Source organism: Oncorhynchus tshawytscha, linkage group LG08 (genome assembly GCF_018296145.1).
Source record: "Oncorhynchus tshawytscha isolate Ot180627B linkage group LG08, Otsh_v2.0, whole genome shotgun sequence".
Lineage (NCBI taxonomy): Eukaryota > Metazoa > Chordata > Actinopteri > Salmoniformes > Salmonidae > Oncorhynchus > Oncorhynchus tshawytscha.
Genome location: NC_056436.1, coordinates 33,535,607 through 33,547,125, shown reverse-complemented (window position 1 = coordinate 33,547,125; position 11,519 = coordinate 33,535,607). Strand labels below are relative to the sequence as shown.

Below are 11,519 nucleotides of genomic sequence, written 5' to 3'. Positions count from 1 at the left end.
AAATCACCACAACAATCGTCACCAGCATCTTTAGCTTCTTCATCATAGCAATACTTTCCCATTGTCTCTTGAATCACTGATTTCAAAGTTTTAGTCATGATCAAACATTTTCTAAAAACTCCAACAAAGATCAAGCCACTGCAGTTGATGAAGTGTAAAATAAATATAGGAAACATGATTAACTATATCCTGTGTAGTAATAATAATAGGCTGATAATAATAATAATAATGATTATAATACAAATCTAAGGTGCTGCTTTGCCTTCAGCAAGCACACCTAATAATAATAATAATAATAACAATAATAATAGCCTAGTAATACTACAGTTACATATGAGTAATTGTTTTTCTCGATTCAAAAGCCCCTTTCCTGTTTGTCTTGTCTAATGTTCCTGCCTCTGGCGCCTATGAGTTTACACAAATATTAAGATGCCAGGTTAAGCAGTGGGCTTATGCTCCCATCGACAAAACATATCCAAGTGTCCACAATGCCCCAGCAGGTTGATTAAAGTTTAGGTAGGTGGTTGAGTGCCAGGAATAAGGATGTTGTTGCATTTCATCAGTTATCATCATGTGAATTCCCATGAATTCACATGAAACATTACCCAATTATTATAATATTTCATAAGAAAAGCATAAGCAGAAATACTTGTGATTTCAGAATGTAAGTCCAGTAATATATTTTTTATCAATACTTTATTTGATATCTGTCAACTTGAAATGCACAAAAACTGTTTAGTGTTTACTTTTTGGACTCTCCCGAGACATATTTTGTTCATTCGGGTAAAGTAAAACAACTTTGTCAAACCTATTGTCTGAAAACAGATGGAAACAATATGTAGCCTATTCACGGCTAGATCTTCAATTATTTCTAATATTACATGTACATAATGTCAATATGCTGTTTGTAAATAACTGACAGCAGTATACTCACAAGTTAGGATCCCTATCCTAATTTTTCCCCCTCAGGATTGTGTTACTTTGAGATAATTTGAAAGTGCCCCTCTCTGGTGGAACAAAATGGTGCTTAAGACGCATAACTTAGCTGGTCATACAATTGAGGAGAACCATTGTACCTCTTTGGCGATGCTCGGTGGAGCTTATGTCTGGCCGAAGTGCTCTTGAAGTTTCCAGAAAGTATGGAGTTCCCTATTGATGCAGAAAATTACACGTCCTCTTTTATCATGCGCTCAGCTGTTCTGCAGAACTTTATTATGGTAAGACATGTGGACAAACAACAATGTCTCATCAAATACATATGTAGATATATTAGAACAATAAATAAACAGTTTACTTAGCATAATGTTCACCTTAATACGAAACTAACCACATTTCCTCAATTATCTTTCGAAAATGTCAATGACTATTGTTTGCTCGTTTAGGACGTTGCTCCGCCCCCTGTGTTTGTCGTAAACCTGGCTCCTGGCTACAATAAACCCGAGCTAAGAGCGCCCTGGGCTCGCCTCCTTCTCCAAGGCGATCAATCGGATCTCAGGCGTTCTACAAGCACTCTCTTACGTAGCCATCCAGAAGGAGAGAGCTTCAACAACACGGTTGATTTGCTCAACAAAATCTACCTGCTTTCTGAACCATGTCGTTGAGCCCAAAGCATACAACGCCTTTCTCAGTGACTGATATTTTGAGTCCTATCGAGGAGACCTACAAGAAGTTTAGTGGCATGGACGGCGCAGGGAACCTAACCTCTCCACTGGGAGCTTACCGACAGCCTCAGGTTTCCCAGACTGGCATGCAACAGCACTCCATGGGACACAACGCTACCGTGGCGACCACCTACCACATGCCACACACTGTCTCCCAGTTCTCGCACAGTGCCATGGGGGGATACTGCAATGGGAGCATTGGCAACATGGGAGACCTTCCGTCGTACCAGGAAACCATGAGAAATAGCGCAGCAGCAACAGGGTGGTATGGCGCGAACACGGATCCAAGATATTCAACGAGTAAGTCGTTTTTGTTTTATTTTGATTCGTTGTTATTGTTTTGTGAATTGTTTTATGTCACTGTCAGTACTTCTCAAACAAACTTTTAACGAAATGCGGACAGGTTTGAATCAAGAACACTCACCATCATTGAGTAGTCTGACATTACATACTTTTTTAATATGGAAAAAAGTATATTTTCATTTTATTTAACAAAAAGTGTATTATTATTATTATTATTATTATTATTATTGCATTTAAATTAACTTGATTGATAAAGCTGCATTGTAACCTACATTTGGACAATTACTCACCGGATACAGACCATTGCCAAACTACTTCAGGCAAACAAAACGATACATTTTACGTGGCTGAATATTGAATATGCGTATATGTATGTATATTTTTAAGTTTCTAGATTCATGGGACCTTCCACAGGTATGAACATGACTGGAATGGGGACCCTGACAGGCATGGGGGACGCCTCCAGGTCCATGCCACCCCTGCACGCAGCGCCCAGGAGGAAACGACGGGTACTATTCTCCCAGGCTCAGGTGTATGAGCTGGAGAGGAGATTCAAACAACAGAAATACCTCTCGGCGCCAGAGCGGGAACACCTGGCCAGTATGATCCACCTGACGCCGACCCAGGTCAAGATCTGGTTCCAGAACCACAGGTACAAGATGAAGCGGCAGGCCAAGGACAAAGCCGCGCAGCAGCTGCAGCAGGAAAGCAACATGTGTCAGCAACAACAGTCTCCGAGGCGCGTGGCCGTGCCTGTTCTGGTGAAGGACGGTAAACCGTGTCAGAACGGCTCCAACACGCCAACGCCGAACCAGCAGCAGGTACAGCAGCAGCAGCAACAGCAACATAACGGCTCTGGGGTGCTCCCGGCTTCCAGTAATGCCATCAATCAACATCAAAACCAGCAGGTCCACTCCTTAGTTCAGGCCCAAGACCTGGAGGAGATATCACCTAGCCCCCCTTCACTCCACAGCCAGATCAACATGGCGCAGATAGACACTTCTGCTATAGACTACACCAATAACATGGTCAGCTCCAACCTCCTCTACGGCAGAACGTGGTAGGACCTGCTGTCCTTTTACATTTTTATATTTTAACCTGCGGATGAGCTTAAGAGACCGAGACATGTATCATGTTGATATACACATCTGTGCGAAAATTTAGCCCTTGGGTGGCTGAGATGACAACACGCTCAGTCGCATCAGCTGGTCAGGGCACATTTTCTTGACATTTCTAAGAGGGAGACTATTTTTGAACATTACACGAAATGGCTGCCCTTGAAACAGATTGTGTCGTTTCGGGACCTTTTATAATCAATGTGATGGACTTCCTCATGATGTTAACGTAGATGGGGACTGGAGGGAAAAGGGAGAGATATAGGTGGGATCAGGTATGAACTCTCAAGGTACTAAACCACCCCTCATTTGCGGTGATAACCTTGGTATAATATGCTATTGATATTGTAAACTAATGTATTCATTTAGACTTAAAGAAAGTAGAAACTGTAGGCCTATATGAAGTTTCATTCCAAAACGCTATATATCAATTTTCAGAAATGTTGGTCAATTTTATTGTTTAAATAATTAAATTATGAAAGAGATTGTTGTGTTTTTTTCACTATCTAATCATTCAATGGGTTGTTCATTGAGAGACATGTATTTGATTAAAACCTAGAATTTGATGGTTTCATTTCAGAAAGACAAATAATGATGTTTTTTTTTTGCTAAATACTATATATCCTCCTCACTCTCAGAGAAATAAGTAGTACTGCTAAGTTTTACACAGTCATGTGACAATTAACACATTTTTAAAATATAGAAATGTATAAATTATACATTTGTACCATCAATAGCCTATTTAATTAAAACTAATACAATTATTAAATACAGGAATATGAGATCTGTAAAACACTTTACATTTGAATCATTTCGCAGATGCTCCTGAGTGACTTACAGTAAGTGAATTCATCTTAAGATAGCGAGGTGAGACAACAACATATCAGTCAAATATATGCTATATGATACTAACATTCCATTCCAGCTAATCAACGGATATATAGCGTTTTTCAATAATAATAATAATTCATACACATCTGAAATCAATGTATAAAAACATCGGAGAAAAGTTTTACACACACATAAATGTGCCCATAAGCAATCTGATAAGAAAACAAAAACACATGTGAAAAATGTGTGGATTTTAGCGTTTTGGAAATATAAACTTCATATTTGGCTAACACACGACAACGCTTTTACCTGTATAATAATTGTTTTGAAGTCGACTTTTTTGTTTTCTTTATTATTTTGTAAGTTAAAACGAACAAATGCGTGATGGCTGCTGTATGTGTTTCAAACCAATTGAACATTAACAATAAATCACTTGAAGTGCGAGCTATTTCTGGCGAATTAATTTTTATAAGGATCTGGTTGGAGTGCGTTTTCATTATTGTGTGATTGAGAGCAAATTGAGTTGGAAAGCAAGGTCGATGGGGTAGCCAACATTGTTCACAGGAGATTTTGCAGAGTCATCGCAAATGTAGGCTGACCAATACACAAAAATATTATAACCTATTGAAAATATTATCCATAAACAATAGTTTTAGGTAAACATAAAGCTACAGCAAGTTTGGCACAGTCTTATTATCGTTAGAATAAAAACCTGAAACATGTTCTATATGTTTTCAATACAGAAATTGTGTGATTCCTAAGCCATAAGAAGGTTAGTCAACACAGACTTGTTTTACAAGTTCTTAGCCAATGTATGTCTAATAAAGCCATTTCTGCTCTACATGATTAATACAATCAAATGTAATGATATTATCATTATTATTATAATTATTTTTTAAAGTATTACTGTTGTTGGTGTTGTGGCACGTTATTGAATGAAATGTAGATCCATTTGTGATAACCTTTCTACTTAATAATGCACATTTTGAAGTACGTGTTTCTCATCAAGCTAGCAGGCCTATTGCAGCAGCAGCATTTAGAGCGTATGCGCTGACATTCAATACATTTACGTAGCAATTTACGTAGCCAATTACGTAGCCCAATGTCGCCTAATAACGGATTCATGACAGTAAAGTAGGTGTAATGCAACACCAAAAACACTAGTGACATGATATGTCTCCAATCAAAGTAATCTATTTTATCCATGTGCTTCGCTACACTATTAAAACAGTATACCAAACTTACTGTGCACACCACATGTTGATGCTGCGATGTACTTTTCTTTGTTATAATAAGGCCTGCTATACATTCCCAGTCGGTTTTAATGGTACAATGTTTTCTATTCTAAAGGTTAAAAAAATGTATCACACTGAGTTATCCAGCACTTCACTGCAATTCATTTTTTATTCAGTTTTACTCTTTAGTCTCCCTCCATAGGCTATATCCTAACTGTGCACTTTCTATTGCATAATGATACTGCAATATACTGTTCTGTACTCAGTTGATCTTGCACTACATCCAGAATACTGCTGTTATTCTCCAACATCACTGAGTATACAAACCTATCCTAATATTGTAACTACACAAAATAGCTCTGTTTCTAGCTACTTCTATAAAGTATGAGTTACCACTCTCGAATTTCATATTTAATTAAAAATATATACAGTAAACCATCACGTACTATTACCACAATACGAACCGTTTTATTTCTACAGTAGTTTTCCCCCCACTTTTCAACTGGATCTAAAACAATCTGAATATAATCAAAGAAATATACATGATACAAGTTATTGTAATATTATAATAATGTTGAGGGGCCCTTCTAAAACTAGCAGAGAAATCCAAACCCTCTTTGATAAGTCAATCTTTCATAAGGATGGCATGAAGTTACTACCTCTTAAATATTTGTATTACACTCTCCAAAACATTTAAATCCCAAGTTGTTATCCATCTCTCTCTCTGTAGTCTGTCTGGTCTACATCATGATTTGTACTGGACACCTGATAATAGGCCACTGCCTTCCATATCCATTGCCCATTTAAACACGTTTCAAAATTGCATCTCAATAACAGTCATGATGATACCCTTGGAGGAGGATGATGATGATGATGATGGCCTATTGCTGTCTCTGCATCCTCTCCCTGAAAAGTGCCAATATTATTACAGCTGCTCCCCATACAGCTGTATGGACACCCACTCCCTCAGATTACACAGTCCTGTGTGGGGAATTATATAGGAAGAACTGAGACAATGTTCACTAAAGCTGTACAATTTGAATTCCATTCTTCAAACATGTTTTATAATATGTCATTTGCGAATGTTTGACATGAGGTTCAAAATTAAGGCGTATATTATCATGGTGCAATAGTTGTTTTCCTGAACTCTATATTTTCTGTGTTGTGGGTTTGTTTGACTTATTCTCAGCAAAACTTTTCATGGGGAAACGAATGAACTGAAGCCATTATTGTCCTTATGTTTTAGTTATGGTCATTAGTAGTCTATGGTCATCATTTCTGACATTGCTACGATTGTGTCTCACAAGTTATGGGGATGTGCATTGAACTGCCTTCTCTTTAGTTGAGAGTTGTATGCAATAACTGCTTGGATTGTGGACACTGACTCTGCGCCTCTGTCTGTATCTGTTGGTAAACCTTTTGGGTGACTTCAGTCTCTCCATCTATTCTAGGCCTGGTTGATCAGCCATCTATCCAGTTGGCAGGCTATTTATGTACACAATTGTCAAAGGTTACATTAGGAACAGAAAAATAATAGCATTTAGTAGAATACATCACATACATACATACATACAAGGGTAAACACATCAAAATACATTCTTAGATATGGCAGTTGTGCTATCGAACTGGAAGGATTCTTTCATTTATTCAATGCCAAACATATAACCATAAAAGATGGAGAGTTTATTTTCAGTTAATGCACAGAATATTTCTGGTTCCATTCTTTCCAGTGAATTGCAGGTTACAAATGAATTCTTACCGCAGAGTAATTTGAATCTAGCAAGGGGCCTTGTCTGTGGTTTCTACCCCATTATTCTACTTAATATGTCAGAAGGTCTGATCGTGGAGAAACCTTTTCAAGTTCTATTGATGTGTTCTTCAATTGACCATGGTGACCTAGCAACCTAGTGGGCACTAATTGGCAGGGGATTATCGTAATTGGCCAGTACAGTTTACTTAGAAACAAAAATACAACCTTCATAATACATTTGTTTTGACAAAATGGTGGTCTGAGAAATGCACCTTGTACAGGCTACATATTTCACTATACATACACATACACAAATCCTTTTTCATCTGCAGCAGTTCCCAGGTTCTAGGTTTTTCCATGTCATAGAATATCTTGTATAGGACCTTCAATAAAAAATACAGGACAAATGTTAACCCGTCCCCCTTTGATAATGAGTCAGTACACATGATAAAGAACAAACTAAATACACTACCATACAAGGTATTAACCTGTTACCTCACTCAGAGTTAACACTATCTTTAGAGGATCTTAGGTACGTAAACTCTCTGGAATTCATACTTTGACAGCAATGGGTAAAAAACTATCCAAGTGGACTGGGGGAAAAGCAAGGGTTGATAAAGATATGCTCATTCTCAATTGGCAAGTAACCAAGGATTCTAAAAGGTGATACAAGCATACCCCCCCCCCGCCATCCACCCTCCCACTCCAGGTCTCCTTTTTTTGCCAAAGATAGTCCCCAAATCTTGCACCATGTGAAATGAGTAGGGGACGAACACCGCTTTTCAGTGCAGCGCCGAAAGGATGCTTTGAATTGGCAAGTTCTCAGAGAGATTTTAATTAGTGTAATGCCCTCCCATTCTGGCAAGGGGATACCATCTTTCTCTTTTCTATGACAAACCTATCCCTGCCTCACTCAGAGTTGTTTGGTGTCCACAGAATGAGTCAATGCAATTCTATATTTATGCAGCTTGAGGAGAACCATCAGATGTCAGGATCAAAGGAGATTGTGCCCCAGGAAGCAGATACTTTTCCAATTCAAGTAAATTTTAACTGGACAAATATTTAGACAGAACAAAAACTATTTCAAGGAGGTCATAGGACTCAGAAAGCAATTCTCACTTTAATAGATTTCCATGAAATTAAATAAATGAAACCACATTTTAACATTGACTTTAGTTTGAAGATAACATGGACTGACTCTCTCTCTCTCTCTCACACACACAAACACACACACAAACACAATAATATACTATTCCAGGGCTTAAACTGTCTAATTCCGTTGCTTGCTATGAATAACATTTTAGCAATATGTGGCATTGCGAAGCCCAAGCAACCTTTTGAAGACCACTCTACTGCACTGCTAGAGGGAGAGATAGGAGAGAAAGAGCCCGGGGGAAGCACAGCATCCCTTATTAGAGAACCATGTCACATTCTCTCCAGTGCCTGCTTGCCTCGCCTTGCTGCCAGTAATCCTCCCTTCAAATTCTCTACGCATTTTATTCAGTTCGCTCATAAGTAGTTAAAGAAACTGTTTTCAGTCGCCACTAATAACTACTGACCTGGAGTGACACAGGCCCACAATGGGTTTGTCAGGCCTGAAACGCTGAACCAAAGAAGCTGATTAGTACCTCAAGTGGTTTGAAGCAAGAATCAATGGCAGGTCTGTCCCGACGCAGAGCTTCCAGCATGGCGCTGATAATGGTGGAACACCCTTAGTTATGCCTCATTAAGTCCTGCATTAAGTCCCCTTAATGGAAATGTGTTCAGCCTGTTCAAAATCTTTTACACATTTCAACAACCACTGTGGTGCTGTATGGTTGGCGATGCCCAAAAACATCAGTAAACTATAGGAAAGGCCAAGAAATGTAACTCATATATGTAGAAATCATTGGCGCTGAAAGACTTCAGTCCCCACTGTGACCCATACACTTGATATAACATATTATAAGGTATGGTATCGAGTTACACAAGTTACAAAATTGGTATTGCAACACAGTTCAACTTCTGAGATCCAATCTCAAGCTAATTGAGAATGAAACAATAAAACAATGAACCATGTCAACGTGTGATTATGATTTAGGCACCAGGCACACATGTTCAAGATATGAGAATTGTGTAGGAGCCGTGTGGATTTATGGCAGGCATGAGAAGGAATACATATGTTGGATAGAAACCCAGAGAGCTGCACATTGCCAAGGCTGAACTAAAACTCACAGACTACAGAACACACACTCCGACCACTTGAAATCAGAATAGGGACCAGGGTAGATGGAAAGTCTCCACTGACTGACTATAAAATGGCTTTACATGTATTCATCAACTCAATAAGTTCTTTCCGCACATCATCATCATCTTCACTACTTTGTATATCTGAATTCTTGAAAGGCGTACGGCATACTTCAGTAGACTGTCCAGCCATTCTGAGGGTTGTCTTTATGTTAGTTATTATAATACATTTTCACATCATCCTTGAGACATCTCAAAGATTGGAATAAAGAAAATGATCATGAAACATGAAGAATGTGCTCAAAATATCAGAATAATAAAGAACCAACTACTGCGTTATATTTTTTATGCATACCTATCCAGAAATATGTACTTTATATACAGTACCAGTCAAAAGGTTTTTTCTTTATTTTGACTATTTTCTAAATTGTAGAATAATAGTGACGACATCAAAACTATGAAATAACATATATGGAATCATGTAGTAACCAAAAAAGTGTTAACTTCTTGACGCAACCCATCCCGTTAGTGGGGCGGGATCATTTTCATCAACAACCACTGAATTGCAGAGCGCCACATTCAAATAATATTACTAAAAATATTTATATTCATGAAATAACAAGTGCAATATAGCAAAACACAGCTTAGCTTTTTGTTAATCCATCTGTCATGTCAGATTTTGAAAATATGCTTTACAGCCAAAGCAATGCAAGTGTTTGTGTAAGTTTATCGATCACTAGACAAAACATTATGAACACCTAGCATCAAAGTAGCTTGGTCACGAAAATCAGACAATCAATTAAATTAATCGCTTACCTTTGATGATCTTCGGATGTTTTCACTCACGAGACGCCCAGTTACACAATAAATGTTCCTTTTGATTCATAAAGATTATTTTTATATCCAAAATACCTCCGTTTGTTTGGCGCGTTATGTTCAGAAATCCACAGGCTCGAACGGTCACGACAACGCAGACGAAAATTCCAAATAGTATCCGTAATGTCCACAATCCTCAGGTTGTTTTTAAAATATACAATCGATAATATATCAACTGCAACTGTCTCTTTTTCAGTAGGAGAGGGAGAGACAATGGCTGCCCCACTCTGTTGCGCAAGCAAAACTCATGCGAACACCCAGCTATCCACTGACGCGATGTTATCTTTCTCACTCATTTTTCAAAATAAAATCCTGAAACTATGTCTAAAGACTGTTGACACCTCGTGGAAGAGATAGGAAAAGGAATCTGGTTGATATCCCTTTAAATGGAGTGAAGGCAGGCTATGAAACATGGAGCTTTCAAAATAGAAGCCACTTCCTGGCTTGATTTTCCTCACGTTTTCGCCTGCAGTATCCGTTCTGTTATTCTCACAGACAATATTTTGACAGTTTTGGAAACTTTAGAGAGATTTCTATCCTAATCTGTCAATTATATGCATATTCTAGCATCTGGGCCTGAGAAATAGGCCATTTACTTTGGGAACGTTATTTTTCCAAACATAAAAATAGTGCCCCCTAGCTGAAAGAGGCTAAACAAATCTAAATATATTTTAGATTTTAGATTCTTCAAAGTAGCCACCCTTTGCCTTGATGACAGCTTTTCACACTCTTGGCATTCTCCCAACCAGCTTCATGAGAAGTGCTTTTTCAACCGTCTTGAAGGTGTTCTCACATATGCTGAGCACTTGTTGGCTGCTTTTCTTCACTCTGCGGTCCAAATCATCCCAAACCATCTCAATTGGGTTGAGGTTGGGTGATTGTGGAGGCCAGGTCATCTGATGCAGCACTCCATCACTCTCCTTCTTGGTCAAATTGCCCTTACACAGCCTGGAGGTGTGTTGGGTCATTGTCCTGTTGAAAAATAAATGATAGTCCCCCAGAGCGCAAACCAGACTGGATGGCATATCGCTGCAGAATGCTGTGGTAGCCATGCTGGTTAAGTGTGCCTTGAATATTTTATAAATCACAGACAGTGTCACCAGCAAAGCACCCCCACACCATCACATCTCCTCTTCCCTACTTAACGGTGGGAACCACACATGCGGAGATCATCCATTCACCTACTCTGCGTCTCACAAATACACAGCGTTTGGAACCAAAAATCTCAAATTTGGATTTATCAGAACAAAGGACAGATTTCCACTGGTCTAATGTTCATTGCTCGTGTTTCTGGGGACAAGCAAGTCTCTTCTTATTATTGGTGTCTTTTAGTAGTGGTTTCTTTGCAGCAATTGAATGCCTGATTCACACAGTTTCCTCTGAACAGTTGATGTTGAGATGTGTCTGTTACTTGAACTCTGTGAAGCATTTATTTGGGCTGCAATCTGGGGTGCAGTAAACTCAAATGAACTTATCCTCTGCAGCAGAGATAACTCTGTGTCTTCTTTTCTTGTGGCGGTCC

The 11,519-nt window shown here is 38.7% G+C and overlaps 1 protein-coding gene across 2 annotated transcripts; it reads left to right on the top strand.

Moving 5' to 3' along the window:
* Positions 1-1,387: 1,387 nt before the first annotated feature.
* Positions 1,388-4,452, top strand: nkx2.4a (NK2 homeobox 4a). Of its 2 annotated transcripts, none has more exons than XM_024430694.2 (2): positions 1,388-1,961; positions 2,379-4,452. In XM_024430694.2, the coding sequence occupies exons 1-2, from the start codon at positions 1,592-1,594 to the stop codon at positions 3,026-3,028; spliced, it is 1,020 nt and encodes a 339-aa protein (XP_024286462.1). In that variant the 5' UTR covers positions 1,388-1,591; the 3' UTR covers positions 3,029-4,452. The 2 variants fall into 2 exon arrangements, with proteins under 2 accessions (XP_024286462.1, XP_024286461.1); XM_024430693.2 differs by having other exon boundaries at positions 2,352-4,452.
* The last annotated feature ends 7,067 nt before the right edge of the window (positions 4,453-11,519 follow it).

Excerpts from the sequence above, each read along its gene's own strand:
- nkx2.4a (XM_024430693.2), top strand. The coding sequence starts at position 1,592 with ATGTCGTTGAGCCCAAAGCATACAACGCCTTTCTCAGTGACTGATATT. Across the intron at positions 1,962-2,351 it reads GGATCCAAGATATTCAACGA|TTTCTAGATTCATGGGACCT; the intron begins GTAAGTCGTTTT and ends TATATTTTTAAG.